The following is a 25,412-nucleotide window of genomic DNA, read 5'->3' on the forward strand; positions in this document are numbered from 1 at the left end:
TCGCCTACCTAATTTTATCAGTTACGGTTGGAATATGCAATATTTTACTGGACATAAACCAGCGACATGACTACCTGCCCTACAGTGCAGTTCCTTATCAAATACAGCGTGCTAACTGGCTAACGAGATAATTGGCTGACTATCTCAACTACGTCACGTCACCACACGACATAGCTGTTCGGTAAAGTGAATTGAAGTGTAGACGTCCAACACATTATTAATCCAATAATATTAGTATTAAAATAGCTAGCAGGACCTTAGGTGTCGCAAGTTAGGCACAGGTAACGCCGCAGACAACAAACTGTCACGTGTAGCTACGGCAGCTATTAATCCACAAAACTCCTTGTTTGTAAATAATTCACAGCACCCCTCCCTTCGCCTCTTAGCCACTGCGTGCTCTTCGCAAGACCTAACCAATCGATGAGAAACACCGTAGCAGCAAAACAGTGCGCGATGATCAGCAATAACTGCTGCTAGGCATTTTTTTAATTGAGTAGAAATTATATTAACAAAAGTTAACGAATCAGCTATGTACTGATGTTACCCACTTGATATCGTACCTTGGAGTTCTTGAAGTAACATAGGTAAGATAGTTATCTGGCTAAATAGATGACTATCTGTTTCTAAAAACTTGAAAATAATTACGTTACACTATCGGAACTTTGGTATACAGCGATCTGGGAAAACGTGTTATCAACTCTGAATGAGTTTAATACTTCTCTGGTTTCGACGAGTTTGGTCTTTATGGAGATGTGAAATCTCATTGATCCCGACCTCAGTCACATTTCACATTGACACAGACCGAGTAGGGAGCGCGCGCTCGGCACTGCGGAGTCCGGAGAAGGGTCCCTCCTCCAGTCGGGGATTTAAATCGGAAGAAAACAACACGAATTCTGCGGATACGCTCTACTCAAGGTTGGTTGTAAAACGGAACCCACTTTTATATTACTCCGATTAACTAGCTATTTCCATCTGGGGTATACTTTGTGCGAGGTTAGCTACTTTTCTGTTTGCTATTAACCTTACCTCCCAAGCCTATCTAGCCAAGCAGGCTTGTGAGCAAAGATTTTTCTGAGGAACGCACGCCCAAACGAATTGATTTAGTTTTCGCTAGCTTTTTAAAAAGATGGGAAATGGGAAAGGTCTCAAGCTTTTAAGCTTGTTGGCCTGTCCGGTCTACTCGTCTAGCCTTTAGAGAAGAGATAACTAACTAGTTTTACCAGAACGTACGGCAAAGGGGAAGGAACAGACGCAAAGGCTGGCAAAGAACAGCACGCTATAGCTTAGCTAGTGGCTAAAGAACAAAAAGTGACGCTGTAGCTAGCTAGCTAACATTTCGTTTACCTGCGGGCTTATGTAGTAGCATATCTGGCTGGTTTGAGTTGTGTTGTTTGGGTGCCCACTTTAGCTTGCTAAAAAGGAGTTGCGGGGCAAACATTAGCAAGCGGTGAGCTAGTAAACGCGAACCGGGTTTTTCTTGGTGTGTGTGTGCCGATGCTAACGAGCTATCGAGCATCCGGAGCCATGGACGAGGCTTTACGGAAGTGCTAGCTGGCTGTGCGATTAATTTTACTCCATGAAAGGAGGAGTTTACCCGTGGATTACAATTCTAAATGAATAAAACCACGATCGTTTATGGTAAACGCAAGATAACATTTGGGGGGAAATGAGGGGTTAAGGTTACTAATAATACCAACATACAACTGGGACGCAGGAGGAATTTTACCTAAGTACGGTTCAGCTTTTCGCAACATATTGAGAAGGGTTGGTTGGCTTCACCGTCTTTGAGAGCACCAAAACAACAGATCCTAAAGTAGAAAGACCATATATGTGTTGTGAAGGGATTTCTTTACATTTTGTGTGTAAAGAGTTTTCAGTATTATACATATATATTTGATGTGATGGATAATTGATAGGATTGTTAAGCCAGCTAGCTACGTTTAAATCAACCTCACACGTTTTTTTTGTTTCTTGAACTGTCTTTGAAGTGATTCGGTACACTAGAGGAAGACAAAAAGGCTCGGGAAATCTGAAAGGAAATGCCAATCGCTGCCGCTGGTCAACCGACGACACAAGAGCCTTGCGTTTACTCCCGGCTGCCCGCTACTCCCGATCCCATCCCAAAACGGGGTCATCTTCGCGCGGACACGGGGGTGCAGCCTCAGGAGCACATTGACTACGCGGGAGCGGAGGGGGGCAGAGGACCCGGGGGCCACAGCAGCAGGGTTTTTCCAGAGCCCGGATCCTCCTCTCAGTCGCAGTCTCCTCCTACCCCCTCCCCCTTCGCCACCTCCTACCCCCAACACCACCCCCATTCCCCGGCCATGGAGCCCCCGAGGACTCGGTCGCGGTCGCGGTCTGGATTCTACCAGTACAACATGAGCAGCGGGGCTAACGGCAACAACGCCGTTAATGCCAGCGCCGGCTTCGGCGTCCCTCATCCACAACAGCACAACTCTGGGTGCATGCCCCGCGGGGGACCCAGCCCCTCAGAAATCCAGCGTACCCCAGGAAGTAACCTGCCGCCCAGCGCACAGAGACACGCAGGGCCCGGCGCACACCGAAACGCCGGGGCAGGTAAGCGATTTTCCTATTACTTTTATGGTACTGCTTAACAAGCCCATATTAGTTGGGTAGCTAGCTCGGTTTTAGAGAAATATGGCCGGGCAGATCAGCTGCCAGCGGCAGTCTCCTGAATGTGTGATGGTGAGGCGGCCAGCATTTGGGTTTTAATGGAGCAGGGGGATGGGCGACTGCGTTGGCATGGCAATACATTTGTGTTCGTTTCTTATTAGCTAGCATGATGCTAGCTCATGGCTTGATGTGGCTTACTAAACCAGCGTGTTATACCGCACTGAAAGTTAGCCGGCTTACAAATAAAAATACACTTACGTTATCCTTGGTGAGATGTAGGTTACTTTCTGCTACTCAAAACGACGTCTTCACCTTGTTGGTCTACTCAAAGCTTTATGAAAATCAGCTTTAGTTGTGGTATAAGGTTAAGTTACCGTTTTAATTATAAAACCAGCGAGGGTTTTTTTTAGAGTAGCGGATGGGAAGGGAAAATGACTACGCAATAAGTCTTTCGAAAAGATGCCATGTGCAATCGCATTTCCTGAGTTTCTGTTTTTCCGACCGTTGTTGGCTGTCTCGCCGCCGGACTTGACACGTGTGGCCGTGTGGGAGGGACTGGAGTTCAGTTCCTCCTGTACACGTTTTTATTGTAACTGACGTTAACTTTACCCGCGTCCACTGCGAGTCAAACCTGGAATAAAACGTATGGGATATTTATAGTCCAATGAAAATGTTTAAGTCCTATAGCTAGGAATTTTTACAGTGGAATTTGTGTTATGGAAGTGGCCAGTTGCTGCCTCTTCATATAAAATGACTTGATTGTTTTTTGTGATTATTCATTCTTGGCAATTTACTTGCACTTTTTACCCTTCTTAAGGCCCAGGTGGACTATTTGACTGTAGTGTTGTTTCTCACTTGGCTGGTTGGACAGTCAGATATTTATCTTGGTGTATTGGTTACTTTGTCACATCCAAGATAACTTGGAAAAATGGGAAGTGTCATAGTCACATTCAAAATGTGACCAGTTAACTGTAATGCGTTACCCTGATTCACTGTTTCTGTATCATTTTAACATTAGCAGCAAAACATTACTGTCAACCAGAAATGAGTATTGGCAGGTGTATCTAAGTGTTTCCTACTGCCTAGCAATAAACTGTGTTGTTTATGCTGCTGTAAATGTGTTGTGGCAGAAGTAATGTTTTCTAAAACAAGACCAGGTCAAAACCTAGTATATGGCTGGACCGAACTGGCCAACCAATGGCGTAACTTCATCACTCAGTCGCTCAGTCACAGACATTCGCGTTTGTAGGGCTGGCCCCGCTGTTGCGGTCCAGCCAAAAATTGATTAAAATGGACAGCAGAGTTTTTTTGTAAAAACAGTGGGTCGTGCTTTGGAGTGCTGGGTCAGAGTTAGTTGTACTGCAGACTGTGGTAAGGAAACGTGGCTGTGGCAGGCTGTGTCAGAAACTGTGCCTGCAGACGGGGTGCTGCGGGTTCACATCCTCCATCGGGTGCTTCCACGGTCCCCTCGGGCGAGGCTCTCAACCTGAGCAGCTTCAGTGAGTGTCCAGCTGCATTATGGGAGAGAGGCTGTGCGGCAGTGTGTGCGGCAGCGTGTGAGACCGCGTGTGCGGCAGCGCGTGCCCTACGCTGTGGTGACGCTGTGAGTCTTTACGCACTCTGTGCAGAGCGTAGCTGGCGTGTAGAGTGAGATGGGGGGGGGGGGGGGGGGGGTCAAATGAACCCAGTAAACTTTCCACCTCACTGTTCTCTGCGCGGTTGAGTTTGTTCCAATGAGATGCGAGACAACGCTTCCCGCTCTCCTGGGACTGAAAACCGGGCATCATATTCCCAGTGTCTGCGTGCTGTACAGGTGCTTAAGTTTCTGTTGTGGGGGGTCATTTTAATGAGGGGGGGGCAGACGGGTGTCCTCACGCAGCCTGTTATATGTGCGGTTAGGACTGTGCCTCGCTGTAAAGCTGCTGAAGGTGTGGTGCGGTGAGTGGTGGCTTCGTTCCTGTCAGATCGTGCGCAGATGAACAGCGCAGTTTCAGATTAGCGACAGACCCTCCATCTTTGCGTGCGCTTGCTGCCGCCTGCTCCTGACGCGCAGTCATTACCGGCTGCGTGAAATGATTCAGATCTCTCTCACTTTGGCCTCTCCTCCCTCTGCCCGCTGCTCTCTGTCCTGCACTTCTGAATAAGCGTCCGATGCCAGTGTTGCAGTTTTCCCTTCTTAACTGTGTCTCATCTGTCCCGTTTTGCTTCATAATGCCATTCCCTCATAAATAGTCATTCTCAACTGCTTAGCTTGAACTTAATAACTTCGTAAAAGTTTTCTGAAACATAGTCCCTGAACTGTCCCTGACACCAGTAAACCAAAATGGAATCTTGTAGGTTCAGAGGTAATGGCCACTCAAGATCTACTCTCTCCTGAACCCCCTCCTCCTAGTTACTCTGAGTCCCAGTGCCATGTGGTCTTATTGGTGCGCTTGTGAGTGTGCTTGTGAGTGTGCTTATTAGTGTACTTGTGAGGAGATTGTTTTGTACCTGCTGCTTATGTAAGGTGTGTTGTGCCTTTTGAAAGGAAGTCAGTGACTGAGGGCTGAGTAGAGCTGGGACTGGAAATACCTGTCTGGGAGTGTGAGCGTCAGCGGCTGTGATCACTTCCTCTGACGCACGCTCAGAGGCCGAGCGATTTCACAACGTGCCCGCGGCGTTCGTCGCTTTCCCCGGAACGAGACCGGGTCCCCACCCGTGCCTGGACACGGTGTAAGCGCCTCCTTCCCTCAGCACCCCCCCCCCCTCCCTCAGCACCCCCCCCTTCACGCGTACCGATGTGCGCTCCATCATCGCTGAAGAGTAGGTTTTTTTTAAAGAATGTTTTTTTAAAAATTCTAAGCCACTCGCATCAACATTCAAATGTTCAGTTGATCCTTCAAGGTGTGAGGTCACAAATACATGATCAGAATGTTCTTAACTGAATGTTCTAATGCTGATGTCACAATCACTGCTGGTGACTGAAAGCTTATAATTTGAAAAAAGAAAAAACATTCCAAAAAACCTGCTCTTCAGTGGGTTAGCATTTTAATCCGGCATCTGCGATCTTGCACCCCAAAGCCTGATTTATACTTTGGTGCACGACCCTTTCGAAGTGTCGCGTGAAAAAAATGACGTATTTTCAACAGGAAAAAAGAGTCCCACGACACACTTTTTTTCAGTGTTGCACACCTCTATAATTTTGTTATATCAAAGAACATACTTTGTCACGCAGTGTTGATTGGACAGCCAGGTGGGACACCGAAATTCATTGTCATGGATGCATCATTGTTTTCGATTTATCTGAGTGACAGATCAACTCCTTTTTTCCTTTTGCACCATTTTTTAGACGAAAGTAGATATTAAATGTATTCCTCCCCCTTTTCTCAGTAATTCCATCGGGTGGCACAATGTTCTCACAGATGTAAACATCAGCAGTTTGGCGTCTCGTTACCATAGAGACAGCCGAACCCTCTCCACCGCCCTCTGCCGAGGGATAAATGCGTACCGTCGTGCCACACTTATTTTTGGCGCTTGTCGAAAGGTTTGTACGAGGAGGTGTTGGGTAGTGTGGGGTAATGTAGGGTAATGCTGTAAAGTGCGAGGCTTAAAGGGAAGGTGCTGGCATTAGCCTGCTGTTGAAGGTGTGGCTGCAGTGGGGTCTGTGGAGGGTGGGGCATTAGCTGCGGCTCGGGGGGGTCGCTGAAGGGTCACCGGCTCTTGAAAGCGTGGGCTTAGGCTTTGGGACAGATGTCGGGTTGCCGTGGCGATGGGCTCCAGCTCCCTGGTCCCGCATGGTTCTTCCCCAGACCTGCGTCTCCGACAGCTGTACCACCGCACGCACGCACGCACGCAGAGACAGAGAGAGAGAGAGGGAGGGCTGGGCCTGAGTCTGCTCTTAATCCAGCTTTTAAATGTAATCAAATGAGTGTAAGTGTAAATAAAGTTTTAAAAATATATCCTGATTATTTTTGTTATGATGTTCTGGAGTAGGTAAAAAATACTCACAGCCAAAACCGTTCTTGTAGTAAAGTTCTGGTTCCTGATGCTGGACTTGGTCGTATAAGATGCTTTTTCCCCTTTAAAAGTGCAGTTTGAGAGCGCAGAATGCTGGCTAATCAGCTCCTGCTAATCAGCGTTTCCAGCGTGAAGTAACCCCGCTTCTCTCGGCCAGCGTTACGCTGTTCAGTCTGGTTCCTCTGCTCACTGTCGCCAAACACAGAGTAAATGAAAATTCTGCAGAACATGCGCTCCCACAAAGTGATCGGACTCCAGAACAGAGCAGAAGGAGTTCTTCTGCCCGTGTGCTCGCAGGAGGCCTTTGCAGGATGAAAGAACGCGAGGCGCTCCTTTTTAAGTTGCGCTGTGACGAGCACAAACACCATAAGCTCTGCGTTTCTGCGTTTCTGCGCTTTCATCAGATGAACAAGTGCTTGAGCTGGTTCTTCTCTTCTGCCAAAGCCCTTTGTATTGAGCCGGTTGCTCAGACAACCAGCCTGTTCACATTTTCTGAAGATGGTGGAAGTTTTCTCGGCACCATTATATCCTGTGAGAATACTGACTGCTCGGCCTGCAGCCTGCGGGCTGCCGTTGCCCAGTTGTGGCAGAGGTTGGAATCGCCCGCTTTGATTGGTGGGTTTGGTGATTCCCACTTCCTAAAATATATGTAGCTTCCTGGTGAAAATGCCTTCAGAATATATCACTTATCAAAGCGCTGTCTGCGCTGTGTGTGCTGTCTGCGCTGTCTGCGCTGTGTGTGCAGTCTGCGCTGTGTGTGCAGTCTGCGCTGTGTGTGCAGTCTGCGCTGTGTGTGCTGTCTGCGCTGTGTGTGCAGTCTGCGCTGTGTGTGCTGTCTGTGCTGTCTGCGCTGTGTGTGCAGTCTGCGCTGTGTGTGCTGTCTGCGCTGTGTGTGCAGTCTGCGCTGTGTGTGCTGTCTGCGCTGTCTGCGCTGTGTGTGCTGTCTGCGCTGTGTGTGCTGTCTGCGCTGTCTGCGCTGTGTGTGCTGTCTGTGCTGTCTGCGCTGTCTGCGCTGTCTGTGCTGTGTGCGCTGTGTGTGCTGTCCTGGGCTCATCCAGCCCTGGGGGGTCTAAAGGGCCGCTCCCAATTAGGGCGCGGGGCGGGACAATGGCGGCCTCTGCGGCTGGCGGCACTCAGCATTGTCAGGCCCGTGGGCCCCGGCGGCTGCCCCCCCCGCCCCCCCAGGTCCAGGTGGGGCCAGAAGGGCCCTCGGGGGTGGAATGGAGGCGCGGGGATGTGGCACTCAAACCCCCCAAACACACGCCGCTCCCCCAGGTCAGGACCCCGCCCCGTATCGCTCCTGAATGCCCCCCCGTCCCACAGCGTGCTCCTCTCACACCCGTCTGAAGAGCGTTTGAAGAGGCGAGCAGCCCCCCCCCCCCCCCCCCCCCCACACGTCCGCCGCCCGGAGAGAAGGGGGCGCTGCTTTCACCCCCCAACTCGCTCCCCGGGCGCCGCGGTGCTGGGGCGGCTCGGGGGCGGCGGCGGCGGCGGCGGCTCTCCACCTGCGAGCGCACTCAGGCGAACACAAAGGCACAGAAAGGGAGCGCATCTGTCCCGGGACTCCGCTATTGAACCGGGGAACTGCCTGTTTGGAGCTCATTTTGTCCGGAGATGGTAAAAGAGTCCAGTGGTCAAGTGCGCAGGTGGAGCTGGGTCTGCGCAGAGCCGAAATGGGGCCGGTCGCTCCTGATAGAGTTACAGTCGCCTGTGGAATCCCTCCCCCCGGAGAAACGTGAGCCGCATGGCCGTCTGCTGGAACTCACAGAACCCCGCTCGAGCTCTGTGACTGTGAGCTGTGGGAGGGAGGGAGGGAGAGAGGGAGGAAGAGGGAGGAAGAGGGAGGGGTAAATGAGCAGGAGAGCTGGATGGGGAGGTTGAGCTGGAGCGTGAGACTCCTCAAACAAAACAAAACGTGTTCGCCTAGAGGCGGAGAGTGAAGGGTGGATGAGGGAGAGAGGGAGAGAAGGTGGGTTAAAAGGAGGGAGGGTGGGATGGAGAGGGGGAGAGAAGGTGGGTTAAAGGGAGGGAGAGAGGGAGAGAGGGAGAGAGGGAGGGAGGCCGTGGCGGTTCTTGGCGTGCGTTCTGGAGCTCTGAGACGAGCTGAACCCATGAGGCTGCTGAGCCAAACACAGCCGCTGGCGGCTCAACCTCTCCCTCTTCACTCCCTCCCTCCCTCCCTCTTCTCTCCCTCCCTCCTTCCCTCTTCTCTCCCTCCCTCCTTCCCTCAGTACTCCCTCCCTCCTTCCCTCAGTACTCCCTCCCTCAGCACTCCCTCCCTCCCTCCCTCAGTACTCCCTCCCTCAGCACTCCCTCCCTCAGCACTCCCTCTCCCTCCCTCCCTCCCTCCTTCCCTCTTCTCTCCCTCCCTCTTCTCTCCCTCCCTCCCTCCTTCCCTCTTCTCTGCTTTGGCTCTGATCCGGCTCCACTTCGGCCGGCCCTGTGCGGTAAACTAGTAAGTCAGGTGCCCTGGTGAGATTTGCGGTGATGTTTGAGGAAGTGTGATGGCGGTGCTGTGGCATTGTGGGTAACAGTTCCTCTTGCCGTCTGGCTGTCCTGCTTTAAGTGCTGTCCCTTTGACCCGTGTGCTGAGCGGTGGTGATCCACATAAAGGCTCTCCTCACACGCCTGGGAAAGGAACATGTCCGGCCTCTTCTGCTGGACTGTGCAGCTCCACACATGCGTCTGAGACTTACACACCCGCCCAGTGACACGGAGGTCATGTGCTCCCCCGCAGCCAATGGGATCTGCTGGGGGCCTGTGCTCAGACAGGAAGGACGGGAGGCAGTGTGCTGATTATCGGCCCCCTGCCTGCTGTTCTCCCCAAAGGGATCAGGAGGAGCTCGGTCCCGTGTCCTCCCACTCTCCCCTCCCCTCACTTCCTCTGAAACCACTTCCTGTCCCTCTCCCCCCTCACGAGCACTGGCTTACGTTCCGCTGGGGCGCCTGGTTGGGGGGGGTGCGTGGGGATTTGTGAAAAATGTACGGGGGAGGAAGCTTTGGTGTGAATGCATATGGGAGTCATTGGCAGAATAAGGGATTTTAAAAGGAAGCTTTGGGTTTGCGTTTGTGTAGGAGTGTCGGACGATGGGAGGGGGGGTTAAGGTTAGGTGTTCTGTGGGGACTTTGCGTGCACCTGGCAGCCCGTATGCTGAGGGGCGTGGTGTGTAGATCAGACTGTAGGCCGCAGGGGATGGAGGGAATCTGCTGGAGAGGGTGAATGACCTCCATGACCCCGGGGCCCAGCTGCTGGTGGATGCACATCTGGAATCCTCCCCTCCCGTTCCTCCCTTTATCCCTCCTGATCCTCCTCTTTCTCCTTTTTCATTTCCCTCTCTTTCCGGCACCTACCGTTTCCTGTTGGGCTGTGCCCCCCCCCCCCCCCCCCCCCCCCGCCCTGCTCACGGTCGCAGGGAAACGAGCACAGAGCAGCTTTTCGGCCATTTTACTGCTGCTCCTACTGAATGATCCTCCAGCCTGTGAGGTCAAGAGCTTCACAGATCTGCCTGCTTCATTTCAGGAGCCAGCACTTCACATGTTCACCAGAATGATATCAATGCGGGTTTTGAGGTTTTTTTGGTTCATTTTAGGCTTGTAAATGGAAACCCTCTTTAAAAAGAAATATTTAAAGCCAGGAATACCCTGGAGGTGGCATTGACTGTGTTTATGACGGTAGCTATTACTGTTTCCATTAGTGGCACGAGAATAGTCTCTCGATCAATACGCTCAGTGGAAACATGGGATAGTCCTCCTTTAACTCTTGTAAGAGTTGACATCTTTCGATCCACTTGTACTTCCTGGGCATAGTTGACTTGCTAAATGCATGTGCATTTAAGCTTATTAATGCGTGCTCAGGCAGAGCTGGCGATGTGGAGCCCGTTAGCCCGTTAGCGCTCGCAGGCGGACTGCTCTGGGTGCAGACAGACAGCTCCTCGTTCATCCGGTGGGTCCCTATCGTAAAGAGCTCCGCTCGCCCGATGGAAGCTTCTAGAGAACGGGACGTGGTCAGTCTCATGACTGACAGTCCCGCTGCTTTAGCCCTGATGGGAGAGTTCCTAATGCGGGAGGGGGCATCCTGCATGCGGGACAGTCCTTGTTTACAGGGCGCTACTGGGTTTTGTGTTCTCCTTATGCACCCCAAACTGTGCGCATCTCTTGACGGGACGTCCGGGTTCCAGCACAGTGTCTGCCTGCAGACCGGCGGGCCCCATTCGCCCGGGGGTCTCCTGCTCTTTCTGTGGAAAGGGGCCTACCCTCCGTCTGTGGAAAGGGCCCTACCTTCCGTCTGTGGAAAGGGCCCTACCTTCCGTCTGTGGAAAGGGCCCTACCTTCCGTCTGTGGAAAGGGCCCTACCTTCCGTCTGTGGAAAGGGCCCTACCTTCCGTCTGTGGAAAGGGCCCTACCTTCCGTCTGTGGAAAGGGGCCTACCTTCCGTCTGTGGAAGGGGCCTACCTTTCGTCTGTGGAAAGGGGCCTACCTTCCGTCTGTGGAAGGGGCCCTACCTTCCGTCTGTGGAAAGGGCCCTACCTTCCGTCTGTGATAAGGGGCCTACCGTCCGTCTGTGATAAGGGGCCTACCTTCCGTCTGTGATAAGGGGCCTACCGTCCGTCTGTGGATCAGTGTAGATCAGAGCGCTCTGTGTTATGCTGTGTTGGGCTGTGTTGCACCGTCTTTGAAATTTGGGTCCAGTGAGATGATGCTGCACATGTGTGTGGTGTTTAAAGGAACAGGGACTGCAAGATTAACGGTCACCACCATGATGGGGGGTAGACGGAGAGAGAGAGAAGGGGAGGAATGAGAGGGGGAGAGAGAGAAGGGGCAGGGTGAACAGTGATGAATGAGAGGGATGGAGAGACTGCAGGTCAGTGACTGGGGTTAAGATGGAGGGATGTAGAGGATGGACTGCAGAGGGAGAGCAGGGGGGCTGGGGGCTGGAAGGAAATGTGCAGAAATGGCTTCTGCATGCTGCTTAGAGAATCAATAGCAGTAAAGAGGGTAAGCCATGACCCCCCCACCCCCACCCCAACCCCCACCCCCCCGTGTCTCGTCCCCCATCGCCGCCACACAGCCCCCCTCCCCCCAGCTCTCCCCTTCACTACTCATCTGGCTGCAGAAACACCTCCCATCCCCCACGGCAACCAGTCTGTACTGCAGCTCACACTACAGCTCACCAGAGTATACTACCAGTGTACTATTCTAGTGCAGTGCAGTGTACTACTCTCGTGCACACTTGCTCTGGTGCAGTTCAGCATTTCAGCTGTTCTCACTCAGCCTGCTGTGAGCAGAATACAGCTTATATATTTTTGTTTAGTCTGAATCCCGACTGGAATGAAACCCTGTTTCTGATCAGCCCTGTACAGAGAGAGCTGTAGCTTCTGACCCCTCCTGACCAGCGTGGGGGGGGGCTGGGGGAGCTGCCCGATTCGATTTTGGTGTCAGTTGACCGGGGTAAATAAAAGGGATGGTCAGAGAGGGAGAGGGGGATGGAGGGACAGAGGGAAGAGAGTGCAGTCCCCGATACAGCACCCTGTGTGTCGGCTGCGAGAGAGTGGCAGGAAGTGACACGAGCCGCGGCAGGAAGTGACACGAGCCGCGGTCTCCTGTGGAGCTGTCGCTGGCTGTGCCTGTGAGCCGGCCTCACTGGAGCTCATGGGGCTAGAGAGCCCCTTTATTCCTGACTGACAGACTGACAGACTGACAGGCAGACAGACAGACACGGGAGAGAGCTGGAGCCACAGTGGGAAGAGTGGCGGGTTGGCTGGGTGTTTTTCACCAGGTTTCATCATCACTGGGGGGGGGGGGGGCTTTGGGACGGCTCCTCGCTGCGTCGGATGGGCGGGTTTGTCAAAAACGCTCTCGGAAAAGACAGAGTAAAAAATGACAAACAACAACAAGGACAGCATCAGCATCCGGGAAGGCCTTAATCCTGGATTACTGCTTACGTTCCTCATGCTCTCCCCTCACAGAAAACACTCACATTAAAGGGTGTTGTTTTTGTTTTTGTTCTTTGGTGTTTTTCTGGGGAAGATTATTTGGCCTTCCCTCTGCTCCCCCCCCCCAGGCCTGGAGGCTGAAGTAGGTCTAACAGTCAGGCTCAGCAGCTCGCTGACGGGAGCTCATGCACTGTGTGAGTCTGCAGGCCTCTCTGCTGGCTCAGTTACTGGCAGCGTGATAAGCTGGTGTCTGTGGGCAGTTTCTGTTCAGTGTGTTACTGCTCGTGTGTGTGCGTGTGTGTGTGTGTGTGCGTGCGTGTGTGTGTGTATTTGGCACATGCATTGTGATGGGCTTAGTTGTGGCATTGCAGTGTAGAATTGTCTGAGAATGTTATTGCAGTATCATGGCAAAAAGGCTAAAAAGTACACGTCTGCCCACGCACATTCCATAGTAGGGTTAATGTGAAACCATTCGGCAGGCTGAGGGTTTACTACAGAACGGTGTTCGTTCTCTGTTAGTATTAGGAAAATCGATAGGCCCAAGCAGTAATTAATTTGTTTGAATTTGCCTACGCAGGCTGTGCAGTCATTATAAAAATAAAAAACCTTGCCCCGGTTATAATGGGTACCTTGTGTGCTTATGAGGAAATAAAGTATGACAGTTTTGAAGAGCAGGTTTTTTTTGTTTTTTTTGGAATGTTTATTCAAAAGCAGTGTTCTAGAACTCCACTGCTTTCAGTCACCAGCAGTGATTGTGACATCAGCAGTAGAATGTTCAGTTCTAATCACATGTTTGTGACCTCACACCTTAAAGGGTTAAGAATGCTGTATGAGGTAACCGCCCTCTCTGTCTCCCTATAGGAGGAATCGCCTTCCACTGCCACCCGGACCCTGCCTATGGAGAAGAGAGTGACAAGGTGAGTCTGCCTGTTAGCTTCTGCTCTGCTGTGTGAAGTGAATGTGAGTGTCCCCTGCAGTGGACATTATCAGCCCCAGCTGTGCTAATGTAACATGGGGAAAGTGTCCACTGCAGGGGACATTATTAGCCCCAGCTGTGCTAATGTAACATGGGGAAAGTGTCCACTGCAGGGGACATTATTAGCCCCAGCTGTGCTGATGGAATAGAGGAAGGTGCAGTTGTGCAGGTCCAGAGGGGGTGCAGGTTTGCTGGAGTATTGCACAGTCCAGCCCTTTGGACTGCAGGCTGTTCTCTGTGAATAATGACTTGGTTTTGCTTTGGCTGCTTCAGAGTTGCATAGTAAATGAGAAAAATAGTCCAAATAAATCTGCTGTTCCTATAAGCATTGGTTTGATTGGTTGCTTGAAACGCAGTTGACCGTGCAATTAGCCAACATTAAGTAAGTTTAAATACCAGAAGGCCTGAAAAGAACTGTAGTCAGTCAGTTGAAATCTGTGGCTGTCGTTTTTATGTTTGTGTTGCAGTGTTGTTTTTTAGTGAGATTTGTGCACTCTCACCCAGGCCTGCATCCTGAAACCTAATCCCTAATTTTGTGAGATAACTGTAGCGAAACTGTAAATTTAATTATTGGTCCGAGGCATCATTATGTATTCATGTTGTTTGTTCATATTAGCGGTGAAAACTTTGCAGACTGTTTAAGTGTCGTATTATTTTTGAGTTCCTGCTGTGTCGTTTGCTCCCCCCGTATAACAAAAGCAGCCCAGACCCGAGCTCTCACACTACCGTGTTTACATTGTGAGGAGGGGGGAGGGGTAGGCGTGTCCTGCCGCCTGATTGGCTGGAGCCGGGCTCAGGGGGGAGGGGCTGCTGGTTGAGCTCTGCTGAGGGGGAGGGGTGGAATGTGGGAGAGGGGGCGGGGTCAGCAGCTGACTTCTGCTCAGCTGTGGGGGTGTGAGTGGGTGGAAGGGGGAGAGGAGGGGGAGAGACAGAGAGAGAGAGGGAGAGGGAGAAAACCGCTTTTGAAATTGAGGACCGTGTGTGTGTGTGTGAATCTGAGTTTGAACCTGTGAGTGAGTGTGTGTGTGATCTCCTCCAGAGTTACCTCTTTATTTTGGTCTGTACCCCTGCGTTGGGGGAGGGGGGTTAGGTTTAACATATGGGATCTTTATGGGATGAACTGTGTGTTTACATGTTTTGTCATTATGTTGAGGGTGTAGCGATAATAATATTTAGTAAAGGGAAAAAAGACTCCCAGTTAAAGTGAGTTGCTGAGTGAGTGTGTGTGCGTAGCGCTGGACGGCTCACACAGGGATTGGGATATGAGGTCATGTCCTGTGTGAGCAGTTGGGAGTCGGAGTGTGGTGGACATGCAGCACTTCCTGTGTGACTCAGTCTGCCAGTCAGACCGGAGCTCTGCTCTGCACTGCTTCCTGGAAGTTTAGCAGCGCTGGTCCTGATTAAACCAGCATGTACGCCCAATCAGCACGCTGAACAGCCAATCAGCACGCTGAACAGCCAATGAGCACGCTGAACAGCCAATCAGCACGCTGAACAGCCCAGTGAGCTCGCTGAACAGCCAATGAGCACGCTGAACAGCCCAGTGAGCACGCTGAACAGCCAGTGAGCACTCATCACCGCACGCACACGCATGTAGTGCTTATGAATTAATTCTGCTCTTTGTGGGCTGTGAGTCAAACCAGCCATCCTGACCTTTTGGCCTATACACCCTCCCTTTCTCCCTTCCTCCCTTCTTCCATCTCTCTCTCTCCCTCCCTCCCTCCCTCTCTCTCTCCCTTCCTCCCTTCTTCCATCTCTCTCTCCCTCCCTCCCTCTCTCTCTCCCTCCCCCTCACACAGACAGACAGGCCCATGAATGTTTGATGCTAATGGGCGCTCCTGTCTGTGTGTGTTTAGAGTGAGGGTGTGGGCGGCTGAGCCTGCCCTTAGAGGTGCCTGGAAACCCCCCCCCCCCCCAGTGAAACCGTAAAAACCCCCGGAATGAAGCCCCCGTAAGGCCAGGCTGCTCCGTTTCTTCCCCGTAGCCTAAGTTCTGTAGCGTTCTCATTGGCTAGCCTCAGTTCTGAAGCTTTCTCATTGGCTAGCCTCAGTTCTAAAGCTTTCTCATTGGCTAGCCCATATTAGTCGTTTGTTGCCGTGTGTCCGTGTTGTTAATTGGCTGTGGTCCCGCCTCTGTCTCCAGCTCATTCTGAGCCAGTTGGTTAAAATGATGTTTTTTGCATGTAAAGCCGCAGGATGGTCAATCAACAGCTGCCTTTACCTCATAACCCTGATTTAAAGGTGATTACAGTTAGTGGGAAGGTGTGGCAGTTCTCTGTCTAGTGTGCGTGTGCGTGTGTGCCCGCGTGCGTGCGTGCGTGCGTGCGTGTGCGTCCATGCTTGCATGTATGTGTGTGTGTGTTTGTGTTAAAGCTGTGCTCTGTGAGACTGACTGACTGAATGAGTTCATGTCCCTGGGTGTTCATGACTAAGAGCCCGTGTGTGTGTGTGTGTGTGTGTCTGTCTCTGCCTGTTCCCAGCAGGCGACATGTGTGTTTATATTCAGTAAGAGTGTCTGTATGAGCGTGTGTGAGTGAGCGTACCTGTGAGTAACACAGTGAGTCATGAGTGTGTGTGTGTGTGTGTGTGTGTGTGTCTGTGGTGTTGAACAGGGTCTCTGGCTCTCTCTCTCTCAGCTGAGGTCACACACAGCTCGGTGCCAGCCGTGTTTTCTGAGCCTGAATAAGAGGAGACGTGCATTTAGTGAATCCATTTCACATACTATGGATTATTTGGTCGATCTTTTCAAACATAATTTACTTAAAACACAATTTGAAATCTATTTGGCTGATACATTTTAGTCTGAATTATCTTGTTAATTTCTGACAAAAGTTACCTTCAGTGTAATTTGTGCTTCACACCATCTTGCCTTTTCACTAATATTGACAACTTACCGTGCAGACAACTGGACATCGAAGATATGGGAACATGGTGGACCACCGAGAACAGAGACAGAAAACAGAATTCCCGTCTTTCTGAAAACAGAATTCCCGTCTTTCTGAAAACAGAATTCCCGTCTTTCTGAAAACAGAATTCCCGTCTTTCTGAAAACAGAATTCCCGTCTTTCTGAAAACAGAATTTCCATTTCTCTGAAAACAATTCCAATTTTCCTGAAAACAGAATTCCCAAAAAGAATCCCCAAAAACATTCTGACCTGCTCTTTACAGGTTTAATCAAACAGTGCTTCCTGTTTACTTTCTAACATGCCAGTTCTCCTGGCTTTTCCATTTCCCTCCCTGGAAACTGTGGAGCAGGTAGGGTTTGTGATTGGTCAGGAGGTGGGCGATCGCAGGGCTTGTGATTGGTCAGGAGGTGGATGATCGCAGGGCTTGTGATTGGTCAGGAGGTGGGCGATCGCAGGGCTTGTGATTGGTCAGGAGGTGGGTTAGGGTGTGGCAGGGGTCCCACATCCTGAGCCTGTGACATCACTGGCCTGTGGGCGAATGGGATCTGACTCACTCCGCGTGTTCGAGCGGCTCACACATTCCACAGCCTGAGAGTCAGGGAGGGGTGACGTGGGAAACAGGATTACAGTCCCCATCGCCCCGGTTACACACATCTGTACGGGACGCTACAGTCCCCATCGCCCCGGTTACACACATCTGTACAGGACCTGTGCCTTCCTGGTGATGTTTTATTCCGGAGAGGAGCACTGAGTAAGACTTTGAGTAAGAGTTCCTGCTCAGTGATGTAATGATGAGGTGAATGTTCACACAAAAGGGAAGCCATGATAAACTGTTAAACAGAAGGTTCTCATAAATGATCTCTCTCCCCCCTCCCTCTCTCTTCTCCCTCTTACCCCCCCAGAGTGAGGACTGCCCCAGCCCGAAGCGTCAGCGCCTGTCCCAGCAGTCAGTGCTGGAGCTGGCCGTCGCCCCCCCCTCCACGCCCTCGCCCCCCATGCGCCCCTGGGAGCTCCCGCACAGCCGCAGGCCACACCCCCTCCCCCACGGCCCCGCCCACCCGCATTACGCCCCCGAGCGCTGCCACACCCCGGCCCGCAGCCGCCGCAGGTGAGGGGGGGGGGGGCAGTTAGCAGTGCTCAGTACACACACTGATTATTAATGGGCCCCCTGGGCCTCCCTGGTAATGCCACACTTCTCATATTCCAGAGCTACCTTCAGAGCACACACGAGTCCAGTAGGAGCACAGAGTTAATTTAACACTGATTTAACACTGTTCACTTTACTGTGCTGATCTCTTCTGAACATCAGTGGTCATGGATTAGAGCAGGGCTGCCCAACCTGCTCCTGGAGATCTACCGTCCTGTTTCACCCCGACCCTAACAAAGCACACCTCATTCTACAGCTAGAGATCTTTCTGAGCTGCTAATTAGTAAAATCAATCAGCGTTGGACTGAGAGCAGGAGGGTAGATCCAGGAACAGGGTTAATGATGATGATGGTGATGATGATGAGGCTGGTGATTCTGATGATGATGATGATGATGATGGTCGTGTTCCAGCCCTCCCGTCAGGCGTCAGCGTGGTCGTCGTGAGCGCCTGACCCGCCAGCACCACGCCCACCACGGCTCCCCCGGGGGGGGGCAGGACGAGAACTACCACCACCCCCACCTCGCCCCCCACCACGGCGCCCACCACATCCCCCACCCGCCCCACTCGCACCCGACCCACCCGTACGGCCAGCCGCCCCCCCCGCCCGGCCTGGAGGAGCCCCGGGCCTTCCACCCCCCCACCCTGTCCCCCCGCCTGCTGCACCCCGCAGCCCACCCCCAGCAGCAGAGCATGGTGATGGACCTCCACGAGCAGGTGAGGCGCTGTTCCCGCTGTTCTGCGTGTGCGCTACGTACGGCCGCTAGCACGTTCTGCTTGTGCGCTACGTATGACCGCTAGCACGTTCTGCTTGTGCGCTACGTACGGCCGCTAGCACGTTCTGCTTGTGCGCTACGTATGACCGCTAGCACGTTCTGCTTGTGCGCTACGTATGACCGCTAGCACGTTCTGCTTGTGCGCTACGTACGACCGCTAGCACGTTCTGCGCGTGCGCTACGTAAGGCCGCTAGCACGTTCTGCTTGTGCGCTACGTACGGCCGCTAGCACGTTCTGCGCGTGCGCTACGTACGGCCGCTAGCACGTTCTGCGCGTGCGCTACGTACGACCGCTAGCACGTTCTGCGTGTGCGCTACGTACGGCCGTTAGCACGTTCTGCGCGTGCGCTACGTACGGCCCCTAGCACATTCTGCGCGTGCGCTACGTACGGCCGCTAGCACGTTCTGCGCGTGCGCTACGTACGCCCGCTAGCACGTTCTGCGCGTGCGTGACGTACGGCCGCTAGCACGTTCTGCGCGTGCGCTACGTACGGCCGTTAGCACGTTCTGTGCGTGCGCTACGTACGGCCGCTTGCACGTTCTGCGCGTGCGCTGCGTACGCCCGCTAGCACGTTCTGCGTGTGCGTGACGTACGGCCGCTAGCACGTTCTGTGTGTGTGCGCTACGTACGGCCGCTAGCACGTTCTGTATCCTGCATGGAGCTCTGTGAGGGTTGGGCCTAGCTCTGAGGATTTGTGAATAATGGATTTGTGAATAATCCCCAGCTGCAGCAGGGCACGGTGCCGGTGTCGTACACTGTTTCGCCGGTGCCCCCCCACGGGCTGCCGCCCCCCCTCTGCACGGGACAGCACCTCCCCGCCTGCTCCTCCCAGCAGCAGGTCCCGGGCTGCTCCGTGGTCTTCAGCAGCCAGCACTACCCCGTCTGCAGTGTGCCCCCCCCAGTGAGTACCCCTGTGTCTGTGTGTGTCTGTGTGTCTGTATCTGTGTGTGTGTGTGCGCCCCCCAGTGAGTACCCCTGCGTTGAGTGTGATTTGTCCATTAAGTAAACCTCCAGTGTTTCAGAGTGGAAAATAGTCCGGCACTTCCTGGCGGCCTTTGCTGCCCCCTTGTGGCCAGTTTGTTAAATAATACATTCTGTCTCTGGAGAGCACAACATGGACCTGAAGAAGGAGGGGGAGTCAGTTAGGGCTAGAGAACTGGGGAGAAAGGAGGTCAAATCATTTTCACCAGTGGAAACAATGGTGGTAAATTAACAGAATGCATGCAGTGTCCTCCGGGTGGGAGTGGGGAGGGGGGAATGGGAGTGGGGGTGGCTGTTTTTTGGGGTGAATGTGAAATCTAACTGCCCTCTTCCCCCCCAGATGCTGCAGGCCTGCTCAGTCCAGCACTTGCCGGTGCCCTACGCCTTCCCCTCCCTCCTCTCCAGCGACCCCCCGTTCCTCCTGCACCCCCCCCATCTCCCGCACCACCCGCCCCACCTGCCCCCGCCGGGGCAGTTTGTGCCCTTCCAGACGCAGCAGTCCCGCTCGGTGAGTCTAGGGGGCGGGGCAGTGGACTTGCTCTCATCTGATTGGCTGCAGCATTGTTCTCATGGCTGCCCTGGCTGACAGGGATTAGGCCAGCTGAGTGTGCCGTCTGCCCAGTGGACTGTTTCACTGGCTGGTGGTGGATATTAAGATGCACTTGTTAAGACGGACTTCCTGTGTGGTCCCTAGGCCCTTATCTGTAAGCACGTCCTCTCATTGTTATGCAGATGGTGCACTGCTGTAGTTGTCAGCGAGGCTGGTCTGCGTTCCAGATGATTCTCACACTCTTTCTGCCCCACCACTGACCCCCCCCCCCCCCCCCCAGCCGCTGCAGAGAATCGAAAATGAGGTGGAGCTGCTTGGGGAGCACCTGTCGGTGGGCGGCGGCTTCGGCTTCCCCCACTCGGCCCACGCCAGTGCCATGCCCCCCTCCACGCCTCTGCAGTTCCTTTCCCATGATCCTCTACCTCAGGAGCTCTTTGGAGTGGTAAGGCCCTCCCCACTCAGCGCTATTAGAAGAGTGGGTATCTTGGGATGGTTTAGAGTTCTAGAACTCCGCTGCTTTCAGTCACCAGCAGTGGCTGTGACATCAGCGTTAGAATGTTCAGTCTGGAGCGCTCTAATCGCATATTTGTGATGTCACACCTTAAAGGATTGAAGCCGCTGAGATGTTAGCCATGGGGATGTAATGTAATGGATCTGTGTTTGGGTGACGGTGCTCTGTGTCTCTCTCAAACAGCCGTACCCCCACTTCATGCCTCGGAGGGTCACAGGGAGGCGCTACCGCTCCCAGCAGGCCGTGCCCCCCCCGCCCTACCACCCCAGCTTCCTGCCCTACTTCCTGTGAGTTAGTGCCGTAGCGTGCGCGTGTGTGTGAGTGTCTGTGGGATTGTGTTAGTATCTGTGTGAGTGTGTTGTTTTGTGTGAATGAGAGTGTTGGTGCGTGTGTGGGTTAGTTTTACAGTCCCATTTAAATAAAATGCTTAAGTTGTCATTGTGTGACCGTGCCCTCTCTCCCTGCCCCCCCCCCCCCCCCCAGCTCGATGCTGCCGGTCCAGCCCACTGTGGGACCCGCCATCAGTCTGGAGCTGGACGTGGACGACGGCGAGGTGGAGAACTACGAGGTCAGACCCCCCCCCCCCCCCCCCCCCCACAAGCCCCTCTCAGCTGTTCTGTCCGCTACCTGCCCCAGCCCCAGGATCAGTGTCCCCATGCAGCTGCTCTCTCTCGATCTCTCTGTGCTGTTCCTCACACAGCTGCTCTCTCTCTCTCTCTGGGCTGTTCCTCATACAGCTGCTCTCTCTCTCTCTGGGCTGTTCCTCACACAGCTGCTCTCTCTCTCTCTGGGCTGTTCCTCACACAGCTGCTCTCTCTCTCTCTGGGCTGTTCCTCATACAGCTGCTCTCTCTCTCTCTGGGCTGTTCCTCACACAGCTGCTCTCTCTCTCTCTGGGCTGTTCCTCACACAACTGCTCTCTCTCTCTCTGGGCTGTTCCTCACACAGCTGCTCTCTCTCTCTCTGGGCTGTTCCTCATACAGCTGCTCTCTGGGCTGTTTCTCTCCTCGTCGCTGCTCTCTCTCTCTCTCTCTCTGGACTGTTCCTCACACAGCTGCTCTCTGTCTCTGGGCTGTTCCTCACACAGCTGCTCTCTCTCTGGGCTGTTCCTCATACAGATGCTCTCTCTCTGGGCTGTTCCTCACACAGCTGCTCTCTCTCTGGGCTGTTCCTCATACAGATGCTCTCTCTCTGGGCTGTTCTTCACACAGCTGCTCTCTCTCTCTCTCTCTGGGCTGTTCCTGACCTCTCCCACAGCCGCTCTGGGCTAGGACAGGAAGATGGCCGCCGTGGCTCTTGTGTTTGTTTAAGCTCTGGTCTCTGAGAGTTAACCTCAGGGAAAACGTTTGTTTGGACAGACATGCTGTATCGAGCTTTTCCTTTATTTAAAATGGACTGTTTTCAAAGCCCATAATCGCACTGGAAGTTCTTTGTGCAGCCAAACGCATTCTGAAAGGTTTGTTTTTTCAAACGCGAAAGTTTACTTCATTCCAAACTCCAGATGGAGGCGTTAAGTGATAATGTCAAACCGCTCACAGTGAAATCCTGTTCGCAGATGCACACAAATGCGGCATTTTTCTGGATATTTGTGGTGTTGGGGCTGTGTGTGTGTGTGAGCTGTGTTCGTGGTAGTGTGTGTTGGTCGTGTGTGTGACGTGTGTGTGTGTGTGTGTTCCTCAGGCGCTGCTGAACTTGGCGGAGAGGCTGGGGGAGGCTAAGCCGCGCGGACTGACCAAGGCCGACATCGAGCAGCTTCCATCCTACAGATTCAACTCCAACAACCACCAGTCTGAGCAGACCCTGTGAGTGACATGTGCCTGAGCCAGTGGGGCGGGGTCTCACCCTGTGGGGGGCGGGGTCACACCCTGTGAGTGTGTGTATGTGTGTGTGTGTGTGTGTGTTGGGGTGTATATATTTATGTGATGCTGGTGTGTGCTCCTGCAGGTGTGTGGTCTGTGTGTGTGTGTGTTGGGGTGTGTGTGTGGTCTGTGTGTGTGTGTATATATATTAATGCGATGCTGGTGTGTGCTCCTGCAGGTGTGTGTTCTGTGTGTGTGTGTGTTGGGGTGTGTGTGTGGTCTGTGAGTGTGTGTATGTGTGTGTGTGTGTGTGTGTGTATATATTAATGTGATGCTGGTGTGTGCTCCTGCAGGTGTGTGGTCTGCAGGTGTGTGGTCTGCGCGCGTGTGTGTGTGTGTGTGTGTGTATATATTAATGTGATGCTGGTGTGTGCTCCTGCAGGTGTGTGGTCTGCAGGTGTGTGGTCTGCGCGCGTGTGTGTGTGTGTGTGTGTATATATTAATGTGATGCTGGTGTGTGCTCCTGCAGGTGTGTGGTCTGCAGGTGTGTGGTCTGTGCGTGTGTGTGTTGGGGTGTGTGCAGTAATGTGATGCTGGTGTGTGCTCCTGCAGGTGTGTGGTCTGCATGTGCGATTTCGAGTCTCGCCAGCTGCTGCGAGTCCTGCCCTGTAATCACGAGTTCCACGCCAAGTGTGTCGACAAGTGGCTGAAGGTGAGTGCGCCCTCCTGTGGCCTGCCTCGGTACTGCAGGTGTCCTTTCGCAGTCAGAGGCCCATTGGGTGTGCAGTGTGCAGCACTGTGTGTCTTTAGAGGCTGCAGCCCAGCAGAACTGCACTCTGTTTATTTTAGCTGCCCCCCCCCCCCCCCACGCGTTGACCGTTGTAGCTGAAGCTGATTTTCGTCTTCTCTGCCCCCCCCCGCAGGCCAACAGAACCTGCCCCATCTGCAGAGCGGACGCGTCTGAGGTGCAGCGGGACTCCGAGTGAGGGGGGCGGGTCCAGCCCCCCCTTCTGCCCTTCTGCCCCGCCCACCTGTATATAAGCCCCTCCCCCTGCCCTGCATCTGCAACCTCACCTGGGTCCTGTTTCTCCTTTCTTCATCTTTTCATTCACCTCGTCCCCTCTTTCTTATCTCTCTCCATTACAACACACACACACACACATGCTCGCGCACACACGCGCACGCATACTCACACACGGGCACACACACAAACACACACACGCTCGCACACAGGATTTCCTTTTGCACTGCGGGAGTTAATGTGCACCTTTGACATGTTACAGTCTTCTAAACTGCACCTGAACAGACTGAAGCATTCACACGGTTGGTTGTTTTTAACTGACTGTGTGACTGTAACTCCAAAGGTTATTGTTCTGAATATTCTTACGGTCAGTATGATGGTGTGTTTTCACCTGGTGATGGTTTTCTCTGCTGTGCCATGTTTTGAACTCTTGCTCTGTGTGTGCGTGTGTGCGTGTGTATGGCCGTGTGTGTGTGCGCGCTTGTGCATGGGTGTGTGCACGTGTGTGTGTGTGCTCTAACATTCCCAGGTATTCAGACAGTTTTGCGTGTGGCTGTGCAAACTGACCATGTGTTTAAGGGGGAATTAAAACAAAAACGGACAAAAAAAACGTACAGATAACAAGATCAATATTAAAATGTGGGTGAATGCAAAACAAGGTTATAGGGTATATTTGAGGACTGGAGTACTCTGAGATGTGTGTGTGTGTGTGTGTGTGTGTGTGTGTGTGTGCAACACCGTCATTGCCACGGCGATGCAGAAATCCCAGGCTGCCTCTCTCTGAAATGGGTCCCCTTTTTTTCTTTTTGGTTGAGTGCACAATATTAGCTGTGTATTATTATTATTTTTCTTAATGGTTGTACAGATAAAGGCACATAAACGTGATGCGGTATCACACTGAGATGATTGTGTTTACGGTAGAAGGGAAGCACACACTCGTATTTTTGGTTTTGTTTGGACCGGTTTCTGTAGTAGTGAGCTCGAGGGTGTGGTGTGCGCGTGCATGTGTGCGTGCACGTACGTGTGTGTGTGAGTGCGTGCCTGTCTGTATGCATGAGTGTGTGTGCGCGCCTATGCGTGTGTGTACCTGTGTGTGTGCGCCTGTGTGCGTGAGTGTGTGCGTGTGCCTGTGTGTGTGCACTGAGGTCAGCAGAGAGATTTGGGTCTTGGCTGAAACTGGGGAGTCTCAGTTGTGGGGTCCCCCTCCCCCCCCGCTGTGTTTCAGGTTCAGGGTGCTGAAATCATGCGTCAATCCCAAAGTTCCACATTTTCACCCGAAATCTTCAGCCTGACTCCCATTCTCTTTCATCCCTCTTCTCGTACCCCCCCACCCCCAACGCTAACCCCCCCGACACACACAGCCACTGCCCCCACCCCCCCCCCAACCCTAACCCCCCTGACACACACAGCCACTGCCCCCCCCCCCCCACAGCCTCCTGCTCCCATCCATCCGTTTTCCCGCTGAATAACTAGAATAAACAATTTTTCCGCCCGGAGCCTGCAGTGTCTTAAAAAGAGAGGCCTTCTCCTCGTCTCCAGCGATAGCCGAGCCTGTTACCCGTCCCAAAACCCGGGTTCCACCGGCCCGTCTGGGTTCTCCTTATTTTAGGATCATTATCTGGTGTGTTTATTTTTTCCTCCCCTGCTTGGTACACTTGCAGTTACCTCATTTTTACTATTTATGTATTTTCAGAATTTGCTAAACCAATACAAGAGCTTCTGAATTTGAGTTCTTTTTTGTTGTTATTTTTATTTTGTTCTATTAAATATACACAACGGTATCAATTAACATGATGTTGTAGGTTCACATGTATGATAACTGTAACCAAAATCATTTGAAGGCTTGATATAAAAATTTTTAACAGACATTTGTACATTTTTTATGAGAGTTATTACCAGTAATGCTTTACTAAGTAGTGCAATGAATTTTTATTTTTAATCCCTGTGCCCAGTTTTCTGGATTTGAGAGGGTGGTTCAGTAATAAATGTATAATGTACACTTCCACCGTTGTCCCTGTTCATTTGTATTCCATTGCAGTTTGCAGTGCGAGTGTACAGCCCCCTGGTGGTGAGACTGTGCAACAGCGGGCATTTAAATGCGTAACAGGAGTCTGATTCAAAATAAATTATAGAAAGTGACGAAAGACCACTAATCTATGAGTGCGTATAAAAGACCTGTTGTGTG

At 52.6% G+C, this 25,412-nt stretch overlaps 1 protein-coding gene across 1 annotated transcript; it reads left to right on the top strand.

Moving 5' to 3' along the window:
• Positions 1–400: 400 nt before the first annotated feature.
• LOC118228217 (E3 ubiquitin-protein ligase RNF38-like) lies at positions 401–23,904 on the top strand. Its single transcript, XM_035419562.1, has 13 exons — positions 401–915; positions 1,989–2,577; positions 13,425–13,480; positions 17,347–17,552; positions 18,003–18,306; positions 19,091–19,267; positions 19,688–19,855; positions 20,178–20,339; positions 20,592–20,695; positions 20,892–20,976; positions 22,088–22,209; positions 22,819–22,918; positions 23,130–23,904. Exons 2-13 carry the CDS (start codon positions 2,040–2,042, stop codon positions 23,190–23,192), a joined length of 2,085 nt encoding a protein of 694 aa, XP_035275453.1. The 5' UTR covers positions 401–915; positions 1,989–2,039; the 3' UTR covers positions 23,193–23,904.
• The last annotated feature ends 1,508 nt before the right edge of the window (positions 23,905–25,412 follow it).

The sequence above is a fragment of the Anguilla anguilla genome, chromosome 5 (assembly GCF_013347855.1).
Source record: "Anguilla anguilla isolate fAngAng1 chromosome 5, fAngAng1.pri, whole genome shotgun sequence".
NCBI classification, from domain to species: domain Eukaryota; kingdom Metazoa; phylum Chordata; class Actinopteri; order Anguilliformes; family Anguillidae; genus Anguilla; species Anguilla anguilla.

Coding starts and splice junctions, on each gene's coding strand:
- LOC118228217 (XM_035419562.1), top strand. CDS start 2,040: ATGCCAATCGCTGCCGCTGGTCAACCGACGACACAAGAGCCTTGCGTT. Junction 19,856..20,177: donor AGACGCAGCAGTCCCGCTCG/GTGAGTCTAGGG, acceptor CCCCCCCCCCAG/CCGCTGCAGAGAATCGAAAA. Junction 20,977..22,087: donor GCGAGGTGGAGAACTACGAG/GTCAGACCCCCC, acceptor TGTGTTCCTCAG/GCGCTGCTGAACTTGGCGGA.